Here is a 23,609-nt window from a genome sequence, read left to right on the forward strand (position 1 = left end):
TGAAGTGGTGAGGAGCCCATTGCCACCCACCTGAAGTTGATACAAACTCAATGAAGTGAAAAGACATTGTTGGTGCCGGAGCTGCCTCTCTCTCCCCTCCCTCGCCTCCCTTCCCTCTCTCGCTCCCTACTCCTCTTCCTCCCTCTGGCGCTGGCGGGTCTGGCTGTGGCCCTGGTGGGAGTGCAGCTGGGGGCTCTTGAAGTAGGAAGGGTAGCGGCTGCTTGGCTTGAGGCAAAATTCCGTTTGTTTGTTGATACACTGAATTTACCGTTCGTTCAGGGGAAAAAAACCTCACAAACCCAACCAAAAATTACCATCATTTTTCATCTGCAGGAGTGCCTAATCTGGGATGTTCAGCCTCGTTAAGGGCTGTGTCAGAAACTCAGTTACATCATCAGGAGCACATTTAACAGTAAGTGTAATTTAGAGATGAGAAAAGTTTTTAGTCCTGTAAAGGTAATTTGGTAATTATGGTAATTAATAAATAATGGTAATTATCCATTCTCTGTCCTGGCAGTAAAACCAGAAATGTTTTATTAGAAACAAGCTTTTAAGTATACAAGTCAAGTAAAGGAAATATATCATATACAGGCAGACATAAATGTAAAAAGCAATATGGCAGTTATGGGCAATAAAAGAATAAACTATGCTCTATTTACATTTAAAAATTAGACTTGGCTTTCAGAAGTAAAACACATGTCAAGAATGACTTTAGACATGAACTAACGTAATTTAGTGATGCCAGCTATTGGTAGGGTCATATAAATCTGTGGTTGCTGAGCCACCTCCCTGTCTTGTGACCTGCAGAGCGTGTAGGCCACAAGTTAACGCATTTTCGGTATTTCTCTTGTAACCCCCGAGTAGTAGTACTCTGCATGTAATTTAGAAATTAATATTTTATGCTTGAAATATTAAAATATTATTTGTGGGAACACTTTTGCTCAAAAAAAGTTAAGTCTCCACTGCAGAATCCATGCCAAATCTCAGACTTCTGTAACAGAAAGAAAAGAAATTACATAATTTTAATGACCAAAGATTGCTTTCCAGAGCCATATAAATAATTTAAAGTGGGGTATACTTAGTGGTTGTGTACTGGTAGTATTTAAAGATCTAGATGGAGAAAGGCAATTGCTATGGACAATGCTATACTGGTCTGACTATACCTTAGTAAAAAGGAAATTTTGTACTCTTGTTATTTTGTTGCATAAGGACTACATCATACAATATATGCAAAAAGAATTGAAGTGAGATTGTATAGGTAGACTTTTTTAAATTGGTGAGCATATGACTTTTGTTAACATTGACATATGACATAATGAGCATATGGCATAATGTTAATACTCTTTAAATTAGTGGGTTTGGTTTTACATAGCATGCTGGATACTTGATAATGAACCCAAACAATCAATAGCTTCAACTTGCTTGTTATTAACATAGAGATAAATTCCTACCTCCAGAAAAAAGTACACAAGCCTCTCTACATTCTTCTTCACTCTCAAAGCGGTTTGCATTTCCATTGCAGCCACCATACCAAAACTGAGCACAAGCATTGGCTTGTTTATCATAATACCATTTTATGATATAAATGCGGCATGGCCCTTGATCCAGCCTTAACTTGCATCGGAGGTCCAGGATACTTTCTAAAAAAAAAAAAAAAAAAAAGTAACAATTCAGTTTGTAAAAGTCAATTTTATTGCATAGATTTTAACTTTTAAATTCTGATTTTTATTTTGTTTTTTCTGCTAATGTTATACAACAGTTTAAGATTCACTTTCGCTTCTAAAAATGTTAGTATTGAAGGCACATTAAAAGTGTATCTTAGTAGGTCAAGTAAACTGTTCCTTTACTGGCATGGTTCTAGTAACTCCAGAAATAATAGTATTATGGCTCCACGTACAAGAAGAGCAAACAATATGAATCTGATAATTTTGAAATCTAATTATCAGCAACCAGTCTTGTGAGCAACCCAAAATTGTAAGCCGAAGAGCTGTAAGCTAGTTGCATCTGATATTGTCAAACCACAAGTATGACCATCATCCTTCTGCAGTACCCTGCTTCAGTACATTAGTTCTCTTTGTGGTGTGGGAAAGAGGCATTATAATAGTGAGAAGACTGTAAAACTTTAGTCTTTCTTTTGTAAGATGTTTGTACCACTTATGTAATACACTGGTAGTAATTATGTACATACTACTTAAGTTTGAATGTGAAGCTTGTTTGTCTAATGATTCCTATAGATATGCATTACAGGACTGTGACATATTAAACTAGTCTCACTCATTTCAATAATAGTATGAGATAGAAAATACTTTTCCTTCAAGTTTAATGTTGTGACATCAATATTCTGTTTTTGGTATCTTGACACTTTAGGGGAAAAAAAAGAAAGTTATTGCCAGAGACAGAAAGTCATGGCCATGTTCCCAGGAAATATGGGAACGTGTTTCTATCACTCTCTTCTGTTGCTCCCATCATAATATACTATTCTTGGAACTCCAAAGTGTGAATTCCCCCAAATGAAGAATGGAATACATGTGGACATTTCATATGAAAAGAATCAATCCTGTGACCACTCAGCTAATTACTATACTTTGCTTCAAATGACTAAACACCATTTTTTCCTCTTTCTTCTCTGAAGGAGAAATCTATGTTTTCTGTCCAATTCTGAAATCATTATCTTCTCTGCCTTTAATGAAGCCTCCCATCTCCATAGACTGACCCTTCTTGGCTGAAGAATTATGTCCTCACTGGCCCACCTCAGCTAGCACTACGTTCTCTTTTTGACACTGTTCATGAGCTGTGTCTCAGGTTATAACCAACTTGCTTCTGCTCTAAGTGGAGCAGTGGGATTTGGTATTTGGGAAGACAAGAACTGGTGAACAGGCTGGACAAGAACTGCAACTAGATCTGTTATAAAATCCTGAAATGGATTCTCTTCCACAGCATGGACTCATGAAATCTTCAGAGTGGAGCAAAATTACTCTGATTTTAAAGCCTTATGAAAAGTGAGTATCAGGATAAGAGGGAACAAAATGAAAAAACTAGTTATGATCTATAACCTGTCCTTTTTGTGAGCCCTGCTGTTGAAAGAGATGATGTCATCACTTTATCGGATGATGATGATGGTTTAGATGGCAATAATGGTACCACAGCTGCAGGTGAAAAGAAACAGAATGAGACACTGATTTTTGATCAGCCAAAAATAACTAGAAGATGAAGAAAAGAATTATGATAAAAATACCTGTAGTGTCCACTGTTAGCAAGGATGACTGTTCTTCTTTGTGTTCCTCTTCATAGGCTTCATATACTACCACAGGAGGTACTTTGGTCTGAAATAAGCATTTGATTTTCTTTACTTTTCGAATATTGTGAAGTGTCTCAAAATGAAAAAGCCCTTCATCATGTAGAGGTTTTCTAATGTTTTTTCCTCCCCATTTACCCTGACTTCAGTGTTAAGAATCAGGATTTTAACCTCATCTTGTTGGTCTACCAGGAGGGTTTTCAATCCTAGACTTGGGATATTTTTTTTTTTTTAGTTGACCTTTACTAAATTTTAAACTTAAAAATGTAGACTACAACTGAGTTTAATTGCTATTCTTAGACTTAATTATTACAGTGTAATTGCATTTTAATAATGTTACATTTCACACTGTGGCACAAATATTACTGTATTAAACACAGAAATAATAATCCTTGTAACAGTTTCAGTAAATTATAGCCATTAGATAACTGCCTGCATGCAAAATCAGAACCCTTACTCGGAACAACCAGCTCCGAGCACAGCAAGTTAAAGGAGCTATTACGGTACCTGTCCTGTAGAAAAGAAGGGGAAAAATTAGATACTACATCAGGCAACAGAGAAGGAAATATATAAAAAACTTTTGGTCATTAAAGCCTGCTGAATTTTGATACCGGAGCTAATGGTTGAGGAAGATCACCAAGACTCAGATGAGTTTCTACTGTAGATACTCTAGGTGTCTGTGCTGAAAGTGATTGTCTATTAACATTGTTGTTCTGAAGTATGTAATGTAAAGAACTTGAAGATACTGAATGGAGAGATGGTCCACTTATGCTTGCACCATTTCCATTACGATTGTATATTAAGGTACCATGTTCATCTTCACAAAATTGGTTGACTAATTTGGACTCCAGAGCTGTTAAAAAAAAAAAGTAAAAAACTCATCATACTGAGAAATTAAAAATATTTTTTGAATTTGGATTATTTATACACATAAATAATACACATGTATTATCCAGTACGCCTTTGGATTATCTGTATGCATCTAAGAAGATTATTCCAGGCTCTCTGGACTGTGGTTTCTATTTGTCACAAATTTGCCAGCCCATAAGTCCTCTACATGGTACAAAATACAAGGAACTCACCTAAAAGTGTTCACCTGATCTTAGTACCAGCTACTAGTTGGTAGTGGGAAGATAACTGCTTGTTATGTGAATAACCCAGTGAAAATGGGTTATTTCCTAATAGAAGTGAATAAATAGAATTTATGCCAGTGGGTTAGATTCTGGTTTCCCACTTGGTAGATTTATGGTGGCTGAGCACTTACTTAGCTTAGAAAGCTAGTTAAAACAGCTGTTTTCCTACACTAGGTGACATCTCCCGTTGTCATGATGTATTGCCCTGTACCATGACTCCTTAAAAAAAGGGAATCTGTATCTCTATGTTCCTGTTTCTTTGCACCTTGTAACTAACCCTGATCAGCATCAAAACATGATTTCCACAAAGATGGTACTTCCGGCCCCGCCCCGTGTTCTAAGAAGCATCGGATACAATGTGGAATAAAACTGCAATGAACGCACCTGGAAGAGTATTAAAGTCATCGATGAGATACATATGTTCTCTGTCTGGATCTGAAGCAATCAGATTTAGTTCATGCACAAACTCAACCTGTGTTGGATCCGAAGTATTTACAATTCCTATTGCATACATTTCGATGTTTGCTGCATGAGCCTCTCGAACGGCAATATCTAGTTTTACAGCTTCTCTCTTGTCTGCTTGGCCATCTGTAAGCACAATAGCTACTTTCCGCACTCCTGTTCGAGCACCAAAAAATCCTCCCTGGGTTGCTTTACGGATAGCTGTTCCTGTGTAAGTGCCTTCTCCCATGTATTGCATTTTTCTAATTGCTTGCTTAACATCCTGTTGAGTTGTATACTTGTTGAGACCAAATTCTAGCCGAACTTCTAAACTGTATAACACAAGGCCAATTCTGGTAGCATTTCTGCCTACCGTTACTCTGTCTACTAAAGCAGTTACAAAGTCTTTGATAATCTCAAAATTTTCTGGTCCCACGCTCTCAGAGCTGTCAATCACAAATACAAGCTCCATAGGGATTTCCTTACATTTAATACCACAACCTGGAAAGGAAAAAAAAAACCCAAAATCAATAGATCATGATGACTTTACTTTTGGAATGGAGAAGAATGTAGATGTAATGACGAAAAAAACAATATCTGAAATTAAAGGATTCCGGAGTACTTACCACATATCTCTTTAATTAATTTAATTATATCTTCTCTCTGGATACAAAAAAATTAAATATGAAAATATTTTACAATTTGCCTCTTGACAACACAGTAACACCTCTATCTAAAACAATTAACTACTGTTATTGTAAAGAATGTTTTGTGATTATTTGGTTCTCATTAAAATTTGATGTCAAAACCCATTCATATCTTAGCATCTGAGTAATATGGATATCCCTTTAAAATGTATTAGGAGTGGAGAAACAGACTGAGCTTCAGGAAGTATGTTGCTTGTAGCGAGCTGGCATGTTACAGAGAGTGCCAACACAGAATGGAATTGGGATTTGTGAAACCTAGTGTACCTGGCCCACTGTATTACCCACTTTCAGCAGCAAAAAAAGAGCTGCTGCCTTCAGACCTGTCTGTTCAGAGAAGTGATGGCTTCCGTGACATGCGAACAAAGCATTTCTCGTTACTAGAGCAATCATTTGTTATATTTTTTTGAAGTGCATGACAGGACTCATTTGGCACTGAGTTAGTCTTTCAAATACAACCTTTTGCTACTGCTGCTTGGCTTCCACCATGGACTTCAGTAGTATTTATATACTCACTGACATATTTAATGCAATTGGGTCTAGTGCATTTCAGGCTTAGCAGAAGTAAAATCAAGTCCATAGTATGATAGACTGTGACCAGTTTGAAGATCTTTGCTCTTAGACTCTTAAATACTTTTAAAAAAAACTTCCTGCAGCAGGTATACACCTGGCACATCCAACACTAACTGCAAAAGAACACGTAGCAGAAAAATATGTCAAATCACCAGGAACTTGGAATTCCATTTCAGCATAAAGTAGATGAGAAAAAGTCAGAAACCTTTGCATGGTTTCTTTCTATATTATTACTGAGACCACTTCTAGTCAGAGAGCTCTTTCCAGAAAAATTAACACAAGGATACACTTCATCTGATAGTATCTTGCATTTTGTTTATTTCTTGCCTTATTGGGATTTAAATAATGGAATTTGCTTACTGTTAGGCCTTGCTCTCCCTTTGGTCCAGTTTTGCCCTGTAACAGTGATTGTTAATTAAGCTACTGCAATTAGTTAGTAACATTGTAATTCAGAATATGACTTCGTCAATACCGTTATTAGAATAATATTTGGCCAACAAGAACTTTGGCTAGAAAAAGTAGTGTTCTTGTGATGTTACCTTGTGCATGCAGTATCTACAACCTCCTAAGATGGTGAGCATTTTATGGGAACTGAATGACCTCGTCTTCCACCGGATCACTGATTGTCAGTTTACATTAGAAGGGGAGAATCTGTGCAAAGCTTTCCTGGTCAACAATGTTGTGTTTGTTTCCTTTCTCAAGAGACTGTATACCTGCCTGACACAGTGGAATAGGACCAGTGTCAGGGCAAGAACGGCAATGATGTTTATGTATCGTTACTTAATAGCATGCAAATGTAAGAATAGAAGGGCACCACATTTTTCTTTCCAGCTTTTGGGGACCTGCCCATCAGCATTAGTTACCATTTTGCCTCCCTTCATCAGCTTTGAGGGAAAGTCTGAACTGCAGTTACTTGGTAGCCATAGAATAGAATTGCATAGTTTTGTCTTAAATCATGGCAATTGTCTTTTACTGCCTTAAGAAAGAAATCACATCTGTGGCAAGTGTGGTATTCAGCATGGAAATGTCTTCGATATGCTTTTAAAGGTTTTCATAGTTTCATTTTCTTAAGTATTTCAGATTATGTGTGGTTAAATAGCAAGAAGAATACACAACCCAGCTTTATTTTTAAGCAGTTTAAGAAAACAGACATGATAAACCTGAGTTACTCACAGGTTCTCCAGATAAACCAGGGTCACCCACATCACCTTTTTCTCCTTTTCTCCCCTTTTCACCTGTAGCTCCTCGATCTCCCTTTAAAACCATGTTGGTAAGCAGACATAAAATGTAAGTCAGCTTTTATTACACTTTTCACATTTCTCTGCCGCTGCCTTTGTCGAATTCACCTTCAGCTTCTGACATGAGTTAGAAATCTTTGTTAAAGATCATTTAAGTCAATTGGTATTTGTGAATTTCGAGAATAACTTGTATGGGCTAAGCATTTTTATGGGAAAAGATAGCTGAAGCAGTTTGAACAATGAACCATCTCAAACAAGCATATGTAAACAGAGGGGTTTCATGGGGTAATGCATGATGGAAATTATTATCTGTGCCTGAGAAGTAGGGAAATGGAGAAGAAAGGCAAGGATGTAGTTGGAATGAATAATGGGAGTATCACTCTCAGAAATCTTCTAGCCCAGAAAAGGTGTTTGGAATAGCAAACAGATGAATTAGTGCCACCTGGTTTGATTTTTTGTAGGCTATGGGACTTTGTACAGCCTTTCTGAGCGAATGTGATGACATCCAAAAACTGATTTCAATCGACATTTCTCTTTTTCTTAACATTGATGTAGTATCTAGATTTTGCATAGTGGGTGGGTAAGAGAAAGGCAGTGATATTAAATCTAATATCTCTGTTTCTTCTAATTGCAGTAGAAGATAAGGCTCTTATGATATTAAAATAAGCAACACTGAAAGAAATGCTGCTATAAAGTATTAAAACAACCACATGAATGGCTGAGTTTTTCTCAAATCCCCATTCTCTTTTCACAGAATTCACATGCCTTCAATGAGAGCTGACTGTAATGAGCATTTTCAGTATGTTGGCTTTGGTCCTACTAGGACATTATCTCCGATTTAGATATCATACCTTCTGTCCTAAAAGCCCTTCTCCAGGGGGCCCTCGTGGTCCTGGCATTCCTTGAATTCCTTGTTCCCCCTAACGATAATCGAGGTAGTGATATTAACCCTTTGTAATCACTCATCATGCAATAATTTTAAATACTCGAACAGAATTTCAAACTGCATTTTAACAAGTGGCTTGAGGCACTTGAGAAAATGTAGTAGCTAGCTTATATTTCTCAGTATGTCTACTGTAAAGATACATAATATCGAAAAACCTCATGATCGTTATTGGTTCTGATTCTTCTGTGTTCTCTTTCCATCCCATTTTATTCCTTCTCATTCTCCCTTTCTTATTTCTGTCTTTTGAGTCTGTCTCATGTGATCTATGCTTTGGGTAAAAGTGCATATCACAGGGAAAAATTAATATCACACATAGATTCAGGATGGACACCCTTTCTCTATCATAGGTGGTAGTTCATAAAACTACTTCAGACTGTGTCCTGGGCATGAGAACTGTGGAAGAGGGAATGGTATTTTTCATTTTTTAAGGCTGTCTTTCACTGATAAAAGATGCCCTTGCTTCCTCCTCCCTCAATACACACACCCTTGGGCTTGTTGTTTACAGCAGCAGAGTCAGAACATACTTTGTAGGTATTATCCTACTACCCTTCTCATTTTCTAGCCCGAGGCTCTCCTCATAAGAAACAATGTGAAATCTCCTTAACACTGTGATGGTCAGGCTGACCACTCAACACAGGTTAAATATTGAAGACACTGAGTCTTTTTACCTTAATTCCTTGAATACCTTCCCCAGGAGGTCCTAGAGAGCCAGGTGGTCCTGGGCGTCCCATGGTTCCCTAGAGAGAAACCCTGCATACGTTAAAAACAATATTCATAATAAAAATGCACAATGAACTGTTAGAGCACCATGTAATTTCCTGTCCATCCTCTACCAAATTGATGTCCTTTTTATAAGTAGTGAGGATAAGATTGCTCTATCTGACAAAGACTCTTTTTATCCTTTATTATATTATTAAAATCCAGTTTATACTTCAAAGTAGGCAGTCAGGGCTTAATCGTTACTGAACGTGAATCACCTTGCTGATAGAGATATACACTGAATTGAAGGATGGATTGTATTGGTGGGACATTGGAGACTGAATCAAGATTTAAGAGAGGATTATTGTTATTGTGTTATTTTTCAACACCATTAAGCTTACACAGTAAGACCTATAGACACACATACTAACGTAGCATTGCAAATAAACACTTGTTGCTAATTTATAAGCTAGTTTTAAAAGAACTCTAGAGAAAATGTTTCTGTTCCATATGTTATTCATAGGAAGCAGTCAAAACCCACATAGTACAATATTAATTTTATACCTATATTGCTATTCCAGTATTGCTGCATGAAATTCTCAGTTTCCACATTTGTAAGGATCCTGTGCACATGCCAGTCCTTGGGACTAGCACTGGCTGGCAGTGTTTCACCACTGCTTAGCTGTGGACCTAGCCTTCATGCCAACATGAACTGAATCTCTGAGACCAATAAGCCACACTGTGCACATAATACATTATTTGTTGCAAAATCTTTGCATTTGACCTTGTTCAGTGCATTTACATTTACATTCTAAAACAGTTCTTTTGTATTAATAGACTTCTAAAGCTGAGCTACAGGAGCACAGGAGCTTCCAATTTGGGAGGTTTCATAGTGAAAATTGCTTTTTATAGTGACAACGATTTCCAGGCGTTTGTCATGGTGCATATGGTAATTACACAAAATAATACTTTTTGCAGGGATTGGTCATCATATTGGTCATTAGATGATTATTGATTTACTTTATACAGTAAAAAAGAGGAATTAATTCTATAAGAACTCAACAGTATGCCTGTAGCTCTAACAGTAGTATAGGCAAGACATGGTAAGTGCTTGCAGGCCATTAATTCTGACCAATGCTAGGTCTGAAGAAATTTTTGCTACTCAGTTACAGCTAATGTCTGCAGGAGCTAGATGTTTTGTCACTGATCTGCCCTGCAAGATTATCACTTTATAATTTATCGGATGCAATAGGAAGAAGGCCATGGTTTATGGCTAGTCACCAGAAACATTTTTTATTTTCTGCAAAATAAAGACACCGTATTCCTTAGATATCATATTTTTCAATTAGTTGTTTCTAGTGAAGAGTGAAGACAGAAAACATGTAGATGTGTATGCATGATCACTAATTTTTATACTACACCTTTTTAATTTCTTTTTTAGAAAATAGAGAATGGGAGACATAATTGTTTAAATGCCTTACTTTTGGTCCTGGCAGGCCTTCTCCTGGGGGACCTGGGAGACCAACTGGTCCTCTACTACCTGGATCACCCTGAAAGTCGATACTTTAAAAAATAAGTAGTGAATACCAAAGTTTAATTCATCTCTAGAATTCCCAGCATCTGTTGTACTCAAATGGGACAAAGAGAGGAGAATTACTGAACAACAGAGTGCAAGTTTAAACAATGCTAACCCAGGAATACTGCAGGCAGGACAAGAAAGTTACTGGGGGTAAACAGTGGGTAGTAGTCTGAACATATTCAAGACACATACAGTCAATTTTACAATAGTTACACAGGATTACAATTCCCATATCATAAAATGAACTCCAGGTTCTCCAAAACAAAAAAAATATTTTTACTTGCTGCCTGTCAGTTGAATCAGACAGTATGTTCATACTGGCACTGTTCTAGCTTTTTTTCTATCAGTGCCTTCAGACAGCTAGGGGTTTGAGGTGAGTGGAAAAAAGATGTACATCCTTTTAAGAGACATTAAGCATATTTAAATAGCTGTAGTCAAGCCTTCAATTGCCTGTACAATTGCAGTAATCCTGCAATCAGCATCAGGATTAGTTCTGAAGTGAAGCTTGAAGATCTCCTATGGGATCTACATTTTACATACTGACAAGTAAGTTAAAGCTGGATTAAAAAGGTATTCTGACTGTGACCTATGGATAGGAAATATATCTGCATGAAGTAGAGTACACACATATATTTACTGTTCTAGAAGCTAAGGACTGTACCTTAGGTCCTGGTAGTCCAACTCCATCTGGGCCTTGTTCACCAGGAATCCCAGGAAGGCCTGGCAAGCCCTGAAATTGTATGTACAGACAGAATATTAATTTAATTTATGGCTATATTGACTACATGCTTTTGCTAACATTAACATGGTAGTATCTTGAATATATTATCTCTTAGAAGGATCACTGTGGTCTACAGTTGGTTAAATTCTACTCTGATAAGCCAGAAGTGGTGTCAGTGACATTTGCATGTGTGTTGCATGTCATGCAGGAGGCTTGCAAGTGTCTGAAAAACAGAGGATTTTGATCCGGAGAGGTGGGTGCAGGAGCAGATCTGCATCAGATTGCACAAAAATATCAGGAAGTGTTACAAATCAAACTCCAATTTCCATTTTGACATTCATTAATTTTTATTCCTCAATATGGCAATTGCATGCACTTTTACTGTTGTCTTTAGCACAGATAAATGCTGGTATGTCACCAAATTCCCTGACTCTAGCCAGCAGTCTTCCTGCGACTTCCTCACTGCACAGGCACGTAACTGCCAGGGCTGGTGGTGCATACTGCTGAGCAGACTAGCTACATGAGGCCAGTGCCGCATACTTGTGCCAGGAAAGGAGAGGAAGGAGCATTTTCTCTTTCTATCCTTTTTGCAGGGATTGGTTATATCTACCAGTAAAGACCTCTGTGAAGGACTGTAAAGTAGATCAACCAATTCTTTGCCACACCTTCAACAACCTGATGAATGGAACTGAGGACAGTTTGCTCTTCTGGCTCTTCTGGGACAGTAGTTGCTTTTTCAGTGGTTCTGGAGGATAGTGTTGCCCTGAGTTCACACCCATGTATATGGCCACAGCTGCTTAGCTGGGCTATATTCTCCTGTTTCGGAATAAATTTTATATGGTTGGGCAGAAGGCAGTAGCCTGCATCAAGATATTGAGGGAGCCGATTGAAACATCAGTGATACTACAGAAAAACAAAAGCCCCACTTGGAATATGCTACACTGTGTAATCAGGAGGAGTGAAGGACGTGGAAGGTCTTGGACTATTTTGGAAGGAGATTTCTTTTTCCTTTGATGCTGAAATGCATTTCCACAGTTGAGGAGTGTTTTTAGGCTTTTAGACCAGCAAATCTTTCCTAGCATGTCAGCCATGGAGGCTAATCACTTTGGTGTAGCACTTATTTGTTCCCAATTCACATTAAAAAAATAGTTTTTAAACTTACAGGTGGGCCGGGATAACCATCTCCTTTTGGCCCAAAGGGCCCGGGGGGTCCTGGAAGACCTCGGTCACCCTGATGAAGGCAGGAAAAACAGCTGAGGTGAATGCCAATACAACTACTAGAAGGAAATTTTCCATAGAAGTGAAACTTCTTTGGCAAATATACTGTAAGTTGATTTTATCTGTCTATCTGCTGATGTATTTTACTACATGAATGATTATTGTAGGTTATTAATCCTGGACTAAAACTGGGATATTTAGTAGTGCTGAGGAGTTACAGGACCTTTCACTTCTAAGTCACTAATTTGAATCTTTTTCAAGAGCTCTGTCATCATTTGTAGCCTACCTAAAAGAAGGAATGACTTCAGTCGCATTCCTCTATTTTTATCATGATTACTATTATTCCAGCTTTGGAGGAACGAGCCCAAATTGACAGCCAGCCAGAAGTCTAGCACGGGAACTGAATTACTCAGTAGCTACTTTCTATAATTCTTATCAGTAGCTACTTTATGTAATTCTTATCATTGAAGATAGATAAACTGCTGCAGAGCATCAGGAGAACTCTGCATAGCTTCTGCATGTGTGGTATGTTTGTGTGGTGAGACAAAGGATGTAGAGCAGGGGACAACAGTGATTTGTGTGGCCAATTTAAAAATGTTGTTTTCTACCACAAGGTTCCTGTCAGCTTTACCAGGGAAACTAAGAGGACTTTAACCCTCCCAGCCATACTGGATGGTGCAGTGAGTTTTTCAGAGTTAAAACTGGACGGATGATCAAGATTGTGTTTGTCCCTGTAGCTACCCAAAATATGGGCACGCGTGGCAAGGAAAGGCCCACACAAAAATAACTTTAAAAAATGAGAGTGTAAAAGGTTTTACCCTGTACAGCTTAGTGCAGATGTGTGTCTGAGAATGAAGCAACAGCAAAACCACTGATGCTGACAAAGACAGCAAAAAGTGAAGAACCGAGTCACAGAAACATGCAGTGTCACCCAACTGAAAGAGCTTTGGGGGCTCAAGGCTAAGGGAGAGAGACTTGCAACTCTACAGCAAGGACCTGCTTCTTGTTATTTGATTCCTGTTGGTTTCCCAGAAATAGGACAACATGCAGTTCTCTGAATTAACTGGACTGTACCAGAAAAATACGTGATTCCATCATTGTCATATCTTCCTGATGAAAGTAAATTTAAGGATCTTGAAAACCACTAGCAGATCAAAAAGGGATAGAGATTGTTACATGTTTCTCATGCTTCTGTTACTGTGTTAGATTCACTCAAAGAACGAGGGATAAGGGCTATACTCAAAAGTACTGTCAAATTCACTAAATAAAAAAAAGGATGGGGGGGGGGCAGAATCCAGTTATTTTGAGAAACAGAGGTTTATAAGTCCCAAGTTTCTTGGTGTTCAGAGAAAATCAGCCCTGGAATGAAGAGCAGCTTACAAAAGTTCAATCTAGGTAACACTGAGGCAATACTAGAGAAGTGCTAGGGAGAAGTCCTTAGAGATTACCTACTTGTTCATGCTCTTCCACTACTTAAGGCATCTCTTCTCACATTGTCAGTTTGGCCTATGTCCTGAGATCTTTTTGAAGTATGTGAGTTATCCTGTGTCAAAATTAGGAATGAAGCAAAGGAGCCTGGCTGAGAAAAATTAACTGTGCTTGACAGCTAGGCTGTTGTAAGCGCATAAATCAAGTGTTCTCTCTGTATTCACTCTCATCAATTAAATACAGTTGTTTTTCTCCTGGTTCTCTGCCATGTGAAAGCTTATGGTTCATGGAGTCTGGAAGATTGACCATCCATGGTTTTCTGGCTGTGCAAATCTTTATGCTCTGCCAGTGTTGTACAACACACATGTTAAGTACTGTGGAATACCTGGCCATCCTAGATGATTTGCTGTTGCTTCACTGAAATCCTGCCTTATTTTACAGTTCTATCAGAAATCAGTTTACCAATTTAGGAGCTACCTTTGCCCCAGGGAGCCCAAAACCTGGTTCTCCAACTGGTCCAGCAAGACCAGGTAACCCAATGTCACCCTGCAATGAAGAAAATATATACTCTAGTTATGTATTTTATTAAATACCAATCACAGACTGTGTTTTTGGATTTCTGTTATACAAACTTATATATATCAAATGTAATAGCTAATTTTATTTATTGCTATAGTAAGCATTAAACATCAAAAGCAGAAGAAAGAAAAGGATTTTGATATCCAAGATTATCCAAAATGAAGAAATGAACATAGGTAGGCCACACCTCAAGCTAGCATACAAATAATACAGGGCATGGTGGTAACTAGACTGGATACAATCCATAACTCTGTTCATAGGAAAGAAGAAGTTTTAGTTGACCTCATAAGGCTGAAATTATTTACACAAATAATAGCATGGCCTACTTCACATTTTTCACCCTGTGTTTATAAGCACTAGGAACTGGAGTGTGGATGCTACCTTTGGTCCAGGCACAGCTCTTCCAGGAGGTCCTGGCATTCCAAGACGTCCTGGCACACCAGGCTCTCCCTGCAGTTGAAGGAAGGAGAGCAAAAACAATGGATTTTTCTGAAAGTCAGCATAAGCATCTCATAGAGAAAACATTTATGCAACGATTTATAATATTCCATGAAAATTCTATTAGAAGTTCTAATATTCTATTCTATGTGGAGTGAAATCTAACTATTTGAAGAACTGATAACAAGCATAGTTCTGATTTCTCAATGGAAATGAGATTCTTCTCAGTCACCGAACAAATATATGTTATTAGAAATCTCTTTCTTAGTGTACTCGAGACTTGGTCCAGCACATCCAGTACTCACAGCTTCCTGCCTAGCTATGTAGGTATACTGAAAACATGTATATTTTTCTGTTAAAGTAGCTTTTAAAAAATAGTCCTTTCAGTCCAACCTCTTTTTATTTTTCCTCTTGTGTGTATAAGTAGCAAAAAACTTAATAAGAAAGTGGAGGAGAAACCTGGAGTAGCCCTTCTCTCACTTTCAGTGAGTACTGAGTATTTGAATAGAAACTCCAAACCCATGAAAGAATATGAGCCAGCAGGGAAGCAGTATGATAAATGCAAAGTTTTTAAAAAAATGAAAAAATGCTTCTAGATGTTTATAGGTATCATGGTGTGTCTTGCTAAGAGAAGCCTTAGCTGAATTTTTTTGTTTTTAACTATTTTTTAAGAAGCAAGTTCATTCCAGGACAGTTGTTTCTGAGATCTAGAACAAAGCACAGATTTGAGGGGGTTATTTTACACACATAATGTGGTAGTAATCCTACTTTAGCTCCAGCAGGTCCAGGCACTCCTGTTGGTCCTGTTAATCCACGTATTCCTCTCTGACCTTGATCTCCCTACAAAAATGGAGAAGACATGTCACACATACCAAATAATATTTAAGAATGTATTAACTGAAATGCATTGTAAATATCAGTGAAAGATAGTGAAGTTCTATCTCGTAGCTGGTGCACATGAGCCGTTCCAATTGCCTTCATTGGCAAGTCAGTTAATTCTGCTCAGTAATTATCCAGTTTTGGATTCGTACTGTAGATTTCATCTGAAAGTAAATTAATTGACTTACCAGTGAATACTGTGGAAAAAAAGAATGAAAAGCAGTCTTAAAGATTGTATCCTTGCAGCTGAAAAATCAAGTTAAGTAATTACATGAAAAAGTTATTATCTGAGAGAAGTAATCCAAACAGGAAAAGGTAATTCACTCAGAGGAATTTTTTTTAATTCAAAGGGCCAATCAATTGACCATGATGTCCTCTCTGATTGACCAGGCAGAAGAAGCTAAGAGTAGGTAGTGTAAAGGGATAACTGCTATTTAAGCATATTATTAGGCTGTAATAATTATGATAAAAATGAAACAGCTATGAGTCCAGAATAATTCTGAAAAAGTTCCAATACAGTAATTAATTTTTTTGCTGCATCATGCCATCTGCACATATTCCCTACCAAAGGAATCTGAAAACAGGTGGGTGCCCTGATTTTCCTTCCTACACTGTTTTTTAGCCTTTCCATCATCTAGCAATTGTGATACTTAGTATCTTTATTTCTCTTCTATTGTGACATTTAATCTCTGTATGTCTTGTCCAATGTCTTGGATAACTATTCCAGCAATTTCCAGTGTCTTAATTTCACAGGATACAGATGCCGATATGAGAAACTGGAATTACTTCTCCATCTGTGAATCAGTACAGAAGACCAGTAACAGGAGCCAGAACCTGAAAGATCAACCTAATTATTCCTACTAAGAGAAGTAGTATTCCCAGTTAGCTCTTTGTGAACTTCTTGGACCAGATACTACCACATGTACTGGAAATTGTAAGCCACTAAACTGTTGTGCTGTCATTTAAAAAAAAATTATGAAAAAGATGTCTTAGGTGGTCTTTTATTAACTTTGTTATTTAAAAAGTTGTTGCTTTAGGCTGAGGCTGAAATAAACTCTGCAGTTAACCACCTCTAGAAGCACTCATTAATCTATTCCTTGAGGTATATTTTTTCATTGCTTATAATAGACCAAAAAAGAGAAGGGTTTGACAAACTTATTCCTGGAACATTACAATTTTGAATGTCACCTTTAGTAAGAAATTCTCACCTTTTCACCCTGTATTCCAATCCCTGGAGCACCTTCAGGACCTCTAAGACCAGGTAACCCTGGTTCACCCTGGAATAGAAAAATTGAAGCAGCATTTCAGAGTACTGCATAGACATGGTGCAAGATCAACTCTGTGTTCACTTGAACAAGCTCATTAAAGTCATAGACCTTTTAGAGTCAATGGCAAAACTCCCACTGATGTCAGTGGGCCCAGGATTTTCTTCCCATATTCAGAAGCAACCATTGTAGAACTCTTGGTGGAATGCATGAAGTAGCATATTCCCTTTGTGATGGCTGAACACTCCGAGTATATAATCTTCAAATATACGGTGTTTCTGATCCTAGGAAATTACCATGATCGGAAGGCTACAAAAGGTTGCCTTGAGCCATTTTAGTGGTGCCCCTTCTGAGTTGTAGGGCATTTGCTGGATTAAAAAAAGCCAGCAACTGCAAACAAGATAAGACAACCCTTCACACACACACATTCCCCCAAAAAAGAAAAAATTTCCTAAAAAAGTATGTTTGAAAGAGAATTTTTTTCACTGAAAAATGTGCTACTTTTCCCCTTGTCCATGAACAGTCTCTTTTCTAGGTTTGGCTATTGGCAGTGGGAGAAGAGGAGGAATGCTTGGAGGGAAGCAGCTAGACTGCAGACAGAGATGAACCAACCTTTTGTCCAGGGTCTCCATCTTCTCCTGGAAGACCAGGCAGACCTGCCAGTCCTGAAGGTCCTGGCTCACCCTGACATGAATAAAAAGTAAGTCCTTCTATTAGATGCAGACTTGGTACTATTCTTTCTCTGAATCAAGGAAATATATTTTAAAAGTTTACTAAACTGTATATATATTTATAGCAAACATTTATGCATATGAACCCAAATCATGCCATTTTTTTCTAAAGACAACTCTCGTGTCTGGAACTATCCTAACATCTGATTGTTTGACCTGTGCATTTTATCTGTGGAATTAATACTATTAGCAATTAATGCTCTATCTCATTCTTAAAAAATAATGCCATCATTTCATTAAGTGGCAGCATTTGAAGTAAATACCAGATAGAGCTGACTTCGACATGATGATTGACATCTTGCTGGTGAATATCAGTGCAAATCTATTAATGGCAGTGGAATTGTCATCAGCCTACTTATGGAAGGTTCAAGAGCCTGACCTGGTTCAGGCTCATTTGGGGATCATTTGGGGTCAAATGAGTTCATTCAGCATTACCATATTTTATGAAATTAAAGAAAGAAATTGAAAAATGTCTTTTCTTTTCCAACCCCTGTCCCAAATCCCTAACAAACAAGAGCAAAACCAGGACAGGTCTGTGCCTTTCCACTATCACAAAAGTACTTTTTCATCTATTCCTATATTTTGGAATATAGTGACCTCCTTGGTCACTTTGACACTAAGATAATCTGGTTACAGCTTCCTCTCCTCTAAGCAAGTGTGCTTTCTGTCTAGTACCACAGCTTGTTTCCTGTATGAAGGTGTGAGGATGTAGCTGCTGCTCTGTTTACATCCTATCCTGTGTGAAAAGGGAAGGAGCAGCACAATAACCACTGTTCAGTGCTTTTTTTCATGAGCTCTGGCTATAGCTTTGCTTACGCTGGGGACTGCGAGTTTTGGCAACTGCTTAATACTCTGGATGGTTTTCTGGACAGAGCTATAGGTGAGCTGTATGCAACACTGACTTGAGCATGGGCGGCATGTGGAAATTTTCAGACACAATACATCTTACTACTTTTGTTCAGAACTGATGTATTTAAAATGTTCCCATTTTACCTCCAGAAGAGGTTATTGAAAGTTTGTGTTAAAAATTTTAAAGACTAAGAATCTAGATTTTATTTCTAAAGCTATTTTTAAGCGCCTACAGAAAAGATACTCAGGAAACACAAATTTCAAATGTGAATAAATAAATAAATTAAATAATTCCTATATTAACAATGTACCTTAGAACCAGGTTCTCCAATACCTCTTTCTCCTGGCACTCCAGTCTCTCCTGGCAAGCCTTGTTCACCCTTAAGTAGAAATTATTTTTTAACAGCGTTATCATGGAAAAACAGCATATTCTTGCTCGCTTATGCTTATAGAAAGATTAGTGTGATATTGTCTTTAGTATGATATGTTAAACCCTTGGTCACAAAGACTGGGAATCTGCAGCATGTTTTGAGCTGGCACCAAAAAGTTGTTAGTGGAAATGATTAATGCTGTAAATATATAATTATATGTCCCTGTGAATGTTTCCTGCCAAAGTAACTGATATTTCAGGAGCATATCTGACATCCACAGGCAATTCAGCCTTCTTTTTCTTTTTACCAGTGGTAAAGCATATCCCTGCACAATCACTTAAAATGGAAAAGGTGATCTGTGATGCTGCAAAATACTTTACCTGGCATGGACCCTCGACCCACTTACACCTCTAGTTCCTTTATACTATGCTTTAATAGCCTTCAGTCATTCAGAACTTTATCTGTCACCTCTTTCAGAAAATCTTTAAATCTGCATTCCAAACACTTCAACTCTTTCATTAATTGTTCTGTATATTGCAAATCAGTCAAGGCTAAATTATTCTGACAGTTTTCCTTCAGCAAAGGTAATCTTCATTGTACCTTGGGCCATTCTTAGGTACTAGATACAGTAAATACACAAAGTCAGGTGAGACAACAGACAGCAGAATTAACAAGGAAGACAGCCAATCTGTAAGGTATATATGTATTTTTCTGAAATGGAAACAGCACACTGAGGATAAAAGATGATGTTGAAATTTTTGTGTACTTCTGTGTTAATTGTAACTACTTTTTGGAATTGATATACTGCACCTGCATCTGACATGACGAAACTGCAAGTTCAAGGCAGACAACCCTTTCTATGGAAATGTATCAGACAAAGTGCAGTTCACTGTTCTGTGAAAGTTCTGTGGTGAGCCAAGCCAAATCCTAAACAGATAGTTATGGCATTGGTTTATCAAGGCTTTTCAGCTGACTAGAATCTGCTGTAAAGTTTAATAATATTAATAAAGAAAATAATTTCCTGAAGCTATGTCAATAGTTAGATTGGTGTTCAGCACTTTAGCAAGCATAAGGATAGAGACAGACTATCAGGAAATAATTTTTAAATCAGGAAACATAACAGCAAAAACAGCACAGTAGCTTTTAATTCAGAAAATTCTCTAACCTTTGGTCCAGGTAGTCCCTGTCCTGGTAGCCCTCTAGAGCCGGGTGGTCCTTTTGGGCCCTCCACTCCCTGAAAAGATTAGTTAAGTAATTATTAAAAATAAAATATTCTGTTACATTTAAGTGTGGAGTGAGGGAGAAATGAAAACTGCACCTTCTCTCCTTGAATTCCAATTCCGGGTAATCCAATTGGCCCAGGTAAACCAGGAGGACCGAATTCACCCTGGCAAACAAAGTACAATCGCTTAGTTGTGTAAAGATACAGAAACAGTCTGGGACAGCTCCCGTGCTAGTACATGTTGACTTAACCTCTCTTGAAGTCAGTGAAGCTGTGGATCTGACCTTTTATCTTTCACATATGCATTTATTCCCTGCTAGTTCAGTTGCAAACAACTGCTAGTCTCTTTTTTCCTTTCTAAGCTTTTTGTAATATTTCCTATTTTAATATGAAGAAACGTTAGAATAGGTTGGGAGAGTCCCTAAAATAAATGTCCCATAAGTGTCCCTACAAAATGCCTTATTATCCAGGGCCTATTGTTGGTTCCTTGCCTCATTACACCTTTTGTAGTGAATATCAGCCCTGTATTATGTAGATTTATTGGCACTTTGTTAATCCCCTGGTGCATTTACTACTCACCTTTTCACCTTTTATGCTGATGCCTGGAAATCCACGAGGGCCTTTTGGTCCATCAAAACCACGGTCTCCCTACATGAAAAAATAGTATGTTGTTAACGGTAGGAACACACAGCTGTTCCCTCTGAAGTAACTAGAGACACTGTTTGCTCTGTCATCATGAAAACCAAAACAAGAAGAACCAAAAAGTGACTCCTGGATCTGTTTTCCAGGATACCAAAGAGGTCATCTTTTCAAATGAGCTTGCTCTGCAGTTTGAAATTGCTGATGAAAGAGCTGAACAAGCTTCTTTTTATCTTTCTGCCCACCTCCATTGCTTAAGGTCCTGTGCTGCTTCTCCTCAAACTGATAGCAAAACCACAACTGATTTAAATGTCAGCAGGGCTGACTAATGAGACTAACTGAAAGCTGAATTCTGCTTATTTGTCTCATGGGTTAATCTCATTGAAGTGTGGCAGTCAGGAACTGACTCTCAGAAAGAGTTTTGCCAGAATAAAGACCAGGCTATATTGTTGTAGAAGTCTATTTATAAATGTAGTTGTCTTTGTAAGTGTTTATTTACAAAACAGTGTTCTTGGGGAAAATGCAGGTTACTAATAAGGACACAAATATTGTGCTTTCTTGTACTTTTGTCAATAAAACATGTAGAGACAGATTGTTAGCTTGTGCAAATTGTCACAGAATCACCCAAGGCAATAAAGTTATGCCCCAGACAGGTCTTTTCTCTCCCTAGTAACCAATTCCATCATTTTAACTTGGACTGAAATACATTATGTGGATTTCTGTTTAAAATAACATTCTTTACTCCTGATGCTTTAGAACACCTGCCTTCATTTTCCTTTTTACTGAACTGTGAGCTTGTAGTAAAAATGTTCTGAAGAAAGCAACTGTAAAGTTTGCTTTAGATTAACAAACCACCTGTTTGTGTTTAAAACCAGAGAGCTGACATACTTGGTAGCCATAAATAGGATTATAGATACGTATAGGCTCTGTTGATACATGCTTGGCTTCAGGTCAGACTTGGCAGTAAAAAGTAGTACATTTTTTATGGCATCAACAGTTCCAATAATGCTGGCAGAATTCCACTTTGATTATTTTATTCTGCCTTTCTCAATTGCTCAGTAGTTTTGGTTAGATTATTCTTTCTTTTGTACTTGTTCCCACTGTGCATTGTTGCTGTGCTTTACTTATTAGTTGTAGTGTTTCTTCCCACATGAATTGGTATTTAAGTGGCAATGGAGCTGTTTCCAAATGCATTTTCTTCAACTTGTTTTTTCATTTGTTTTCATGCATGAGATCTGCTAAGCAAATATAAGCCATCAACAATGAGATTAGATAATTTATATAATTAAACATAAAATATATCCTGGATGTTTGTAGATATTATGTTGCTAGCAGCAGTCAAATTTAAACCTAGCTGACTGCAGGACTGTGCTAAGCAAAAATCCTAAGATTTTTAGTAAAGGGACAGTTGGGGCCTGCATCTGTGAAACAATTTTTTATTTTTTTCCCAACCAAAATTACCTTGGTGCATGCATAAAAATGAGTGAACCATTTAGTTAGTTATTTAGCTCATGTACAAGCTGTGTCACTTCGTATTGTAACCAAAGGTCAAAGTGATAACTCAGCCTGGGAGCTGGTTTTCAGTGGGCAGCAAAAGGAGCCAGCAGTGGGTCTAGTGAGTCCATCCATGTAGGTGCAACTACTACTGTTATTACTTTGCACTGTATCTAAAAATTAGTAACAGCAGCTTCCTTTTCCCACAAGCTAAACTCACACTTCTGCTAAAATGCATAAGCCAGTGGCTGAGGTATTTAAGAAGCTTAGAAGCCTGCCTTAGTGACAGCAAAGATCTCTATATATAAGGATTTAGAAAAAAGCAACAACAAGAAGATACATTTTTCATCTAGGAATCACTTTTATAATATTTTATTTAAAGTCAGATGCTTGAGGCTGTTTTAAAATTATATCTAGAATTCTTTCCAGGCTTAGATCCCACAAATCAAATGTCAGGTGAATTAAATATCATCTTTATGGGCCCCAAAGGCAAGCTATGCCTAGAAGTCCTGTTTGGACCAACTGAATTCTGTGAAAATATATTGGGTTAATTGATGCCAAATTTTAATATTAATTTACAAGCTACTTTCTCAGATTCCCTTGTCTGCTGTGGACTTGTTTTGGCATGCACTCATTTAATGGTGCTGCTCTGGTCTTAGAACCCTTAGACTGCTGTACCTTTGCTCCTGGAAGCCCTTCTCCTGGTGAACCTCTTTCTCCTTGAACACCTTGTGGTCCTTGAGGTCCCTGTTAACATAAGTTTAAAATGGCCTAGAATATATATTAATCACTCAAATCAACAGCAGCATGTTCCATGTCATTGTTGGTTTTAAGCACGTCTTTAAATGTTGGTGTAGTTACAACCTGTTAAAAATAATACAGTAATCTGATATTCACAGTGAATAAATGATGAGTGTTCTGGCCTGCAGCAATAACAAGGCAGACAGTTTTACTTTTCTGGTTACTTATGAATCACAGGTTATGTAGCTGAAATTCCTATTCCTTACACTTTTGAAATCTTCGCTCCCTAAACTTTAGTTTGGTTTACAAATTGTTACTAATCTGTATTAATGTGTCAGTATGATCATGAGAGACAGGGAGAACCAGATTAAAGACCATGCAGAGTAGTACTGAAGAAGATCTAGCTGTAGTGAGGTTTGACTGTAA

At 37.7% G+C, this 23,609-nt stretch overlaps 1 protein-coding gene across 1 annotated transcript in view; it reads right to left on the reverse strand.

Annotated features, from left to right (window-relative positions):
- The window catches only part of LOC104624456 (collagen alpha-1(XXVIII) chain-like), a 37,149-nt gene that overhangs the window by 449 nt on the left and 13,091 nt on the right, over positions 1–23,609 (reverse strand). Inside the window, exons 14-35 of the mRNA XM_010291825.1 lie at positions 23,121–23,189; positions 20,889–20,957; positions 20,406–20,474; positions 20,253–20,321; positions 19,028–19,096; positions 17,749–17,820; positions 17,080–17,148; positions 15,761–15,832; positions 14,936–15,004; positions 14,453–14,521; positions 12,492–12,560; positions 11,270–11,338; positions 10,511–10,579; positions 8,999–9,067; positions 8,236–8,304; positions 7,320–7,400; positions 6,507–6,542; positions 5,496–5,532; positions 4,813–5,370; positions 3,907–4,148; positions 3,236–3,323; positions 1,452–1,640 (exon numbers count right to left, since the gene is read on the reverse strand). Of these exons, the coding sequence (XP_010290127.1) occupies positions 1,452–1,640; positions 3,236–3,323; positions 3,907–4,148; positions 4,813–5,370; positions 5,496–5,532; positions 6,507–6,542; positions 7,320–7,400; positions 8,236–8,304; positions 8,999–9,067; positions 10,511–10,579; positions 11,270–11,338; positions 12,492–12,560; positions 14,453–14,521; positions 14,936–15,004; positions 15,761–15,832; positions 17,080–17,148; positions 17,749–17,820; positions 19,028–19,096; positions 20,253–20,321; positions 20,406–20,474; positions 20,889–20,957; positions 23,121–23,189 (2,272 nt within the window). The remainder of the gene's footprint in view (positions 1–1,451; positions 1,641–3,235; positions 3,324–3,906; positions 4,149–4,812; positions 5,371–5,495; positions 5,533–6,506; positions 6,543–7,319; positions 7,401–8,235; positions 8,305–8,998; positions 9,068–10,510; positions 10,580–11,269; positions 11,339–12,491; positions 12,561–14,452; positions 14,522–14,935; positions 15,005–15,760; positions 15,833–17,079; positions 17,149–17,748; positions 17,821–19,027; positions 19,097–20,252; positions 20,322–20,405; positions 20,475–20,888; positions 20,958–23,120; positions 23,190–23,609) is intronic.

This window comes from Phaethon lepturus, unplaced genomic scaffold (assembly GCF_000687285.1).
Source record: "Phaethon lepturus isolate BGI_N335 unplaced genomic scaffold, ASM68728v1 scaffold22347, whole genome shotgun sequence".
Taxonomy (NCBI): Eukaryota; Metazoa; Chordata; class Aves; order Phaethontiformes; family Phaethontidae; genus Phaethon; species Phaethon lepturus.